Source organism: Pteropus alecto, unplaced genomic scaffold (genome assembly GCF_000325575.1).
Source record: "Pteropus alecto unplaced genomic scaffold, ASM32557v1 scaffold98, whole genome shotgun sequence".
Taxonomy (NCBI): Eukaryota; Metazoa; Chordata; class Mammalia; order Chiroptera; family Pteropodidae; genus Pteropus; species Pteropus alecto.
In genome coordinates, this window is record NW_006443570.1 from 4,645,017 (window position 1) to 4,647,158 (window position 2,142).

A 2,142-nucleotide genomic window follows, 5' to 3' on the forward strand; every position below is an offset into this window, starting at 1 on the left:
ATCAAAGGACCCAGCAAGGTGTGCTGAAGGCTGAAACAGCAAGAAAAGAGTAACATGAAGGGTAAATAGAGAAAGGATGTGATTCTTGTTGGTTCAGTCCAGTAAAGCTTCCTGGCAGAGGCAACATGAATATTCAGTCTGTGTTCTCTAATGTAGATTTTTCTGCCCATGGGCTAGGTAGGCGGCAGTGTGCTTGGAAACTTGTTCCAGTTTAAGCTGTTGCTGGAGCAGAGTGAGAATGGGGACTGTCTTCACCGGAGATCAGGATCTTTCCGGCCTCTGGACGGCTTCCCCAACTGTGTGGTGACTAGTGGCGTTGTCAACTTCTTCCTGGCCCACACGGAACGACTCCGAAGAGTTGGCTTTGACCCCCGCCTGCAACGAGTGGCTCATTCAGGTGGGGAGGCTGGAGGAGGGAGGAAAGGAGCTGGGCTATAAATTGACCTCAGAAGTTTATTCTTTCAAGGGCCATGCTCCACTGATCGTGGTCACTGGCTGGCACCACTGGGTTTCCTTCTCCTTTCACTCCAGATTAGGGAGTGTATGGTCTCTCTCGCCTCCCTCTTCACCATCTCTTTGACTTCTTATCTCCCACAGACTATTCCTGAGACATCCTTCCCCTTCCTTTCCCCTCCTTCTTTTCCCACCTTGCTTCTTATTCTCATTTTCTAGAAATCCTTTCTAGAAAATTGCAGCGGGTTAACTGCCCCCTCTCTCTCCCTTCTGAGTCCCTCAGTCCTGGAATCCACAGTTCTTTCCAGCTGGAAAGTTAATCTGTGTCTCTCTGTCTCTCTACCCATATCTCTGTCTGAGAAACGAGCTTATTTATTTCCTTCCAACTCACCAGCATGGGCCTGTGGCTGAACCTCCTAAGGAATATAAATTATGTCCCCTCCTCCTGACTCTCCCCCAGACCTAGAATATGGTCCTGGGTCTCAGGCTGAAGCTCACATTTCCTTCTCGTGCTTTCCCTCTCTTGGCAGAGTTCTTTATTGATGGGCTTGGGAGTCTGCTCGTGGGGTCATGTTCAGACGTGATTATAGGTCACCAGAACCATTCTCTACTGGCGGATTTGAAGCTGGCTGCCCCAGAGAAGAACTACAGTAAATACCGGGCCAACACGCATGCCCAAGTCCAGTTCAAGCTAGCTCTCCACTACTTCAAGAACCATCTCCAATGTTCCACATAAAGGCACCTGGACATCAGAAAAGCACTAGGCTGACTGGTTGCTGGTATCTGGAACAGTGGAACATGTGGTCAAGCTACCAAAAAATAGACTCCTGAAAAAATGAACATTACAATAAACCACCTAGTGGGTTGGGCAAATGGGTCAAGCTCAGCTATTGGAAAGACCAGTGGAAAGCTAAAGGACATTAGAAATATACCAATCACCGATCAGAGCAACGGAGCCCATATTAAAAACAATCATTATTTATTTGTATGATTCCTTACCATTTATGAAGAATCTGCACATAAAGTGTCTTACATCATTTCCTTAGTTCTCACATGAAAGAGTATATAATGGGTTGGTATCCTCAGTCAGATAATGGTGGGTTGCTGGGTCCTTGAGGGTTATTTGGTGGCACTTGATGCTGGAGATGATCACTGTTGTCCACAAATTTTTATTTGGTTCTAGCTTGTGGACTCAGTGTGAATAACCCAGGGTCCTTGACTTGAGGAGGTTGCAGCCTGGTTCATTTCAGTCTACTAGGATCATTGGGCAGCCAGGGTCAAAGAATCAGAGAAGGGAGAAGTCACTATGGCCTGGGCAGCTGAGGAAGGCTCTGTGGAGTGAGCTCATTTGGAGCCTCAGAAGGCAGATGGGAGTCAGGCAGTCAGAGGGAGGGAACAGAGCACTGGGTAGTCCACTGTCTGCCAGAACAACGGTTGTCCTGGCTCACTTGCTACCACAAAGACACTTTCCGGAATGCCAGGGATTGGATTTGGACCTTATGCCAAGGTGCCATGAAAAGCAATGTAAGTTCAGCAGCAAGCCACTGAATTCCAGTGACGTGAGACCAGTTACTGACTACTCAAGACCCACGTCATCAACAGAAAAGAACTATCACATGTTGTTGAGGAAAGTTCTGTTATCTTAGGAATCCACAGGTTCTACAACGATTGGTCTAGTCCTGCCTTTAC

At 47.5% G+C, this 2,142-nt stretch overlaps 1 protein-coding gene across 1 annotated transcript in view; it reads left to right on the plus strand.

Moving 5' to 3' along the window:
- B4GALNT2 (beta-1,4-N-acetyl-galactosaminyltransferase 2) overlaps positions 1 to 1,435 on the plus strand; it is a 41,714-nt gene extending 40,279 nt beyond the window's left edge. The window contains exons 10-11 of the mRNA XM_006924772.3: positions 178 to 397; positions 984 to 1,435. Of these exons, the coding sequence (XP_006924834.3) occupies positions 178 to 397; positions 984 to 1,189 (426 nt within the window). The 3' untranslated portion in view covers positions 1,190 to 1,435. The remainder of the gene's footprint in view (positions 1 to 177; positions 398 to 983) is intronic.
- Positions 1,436 to 2,142: the final 707 nt, after the last annotated feature.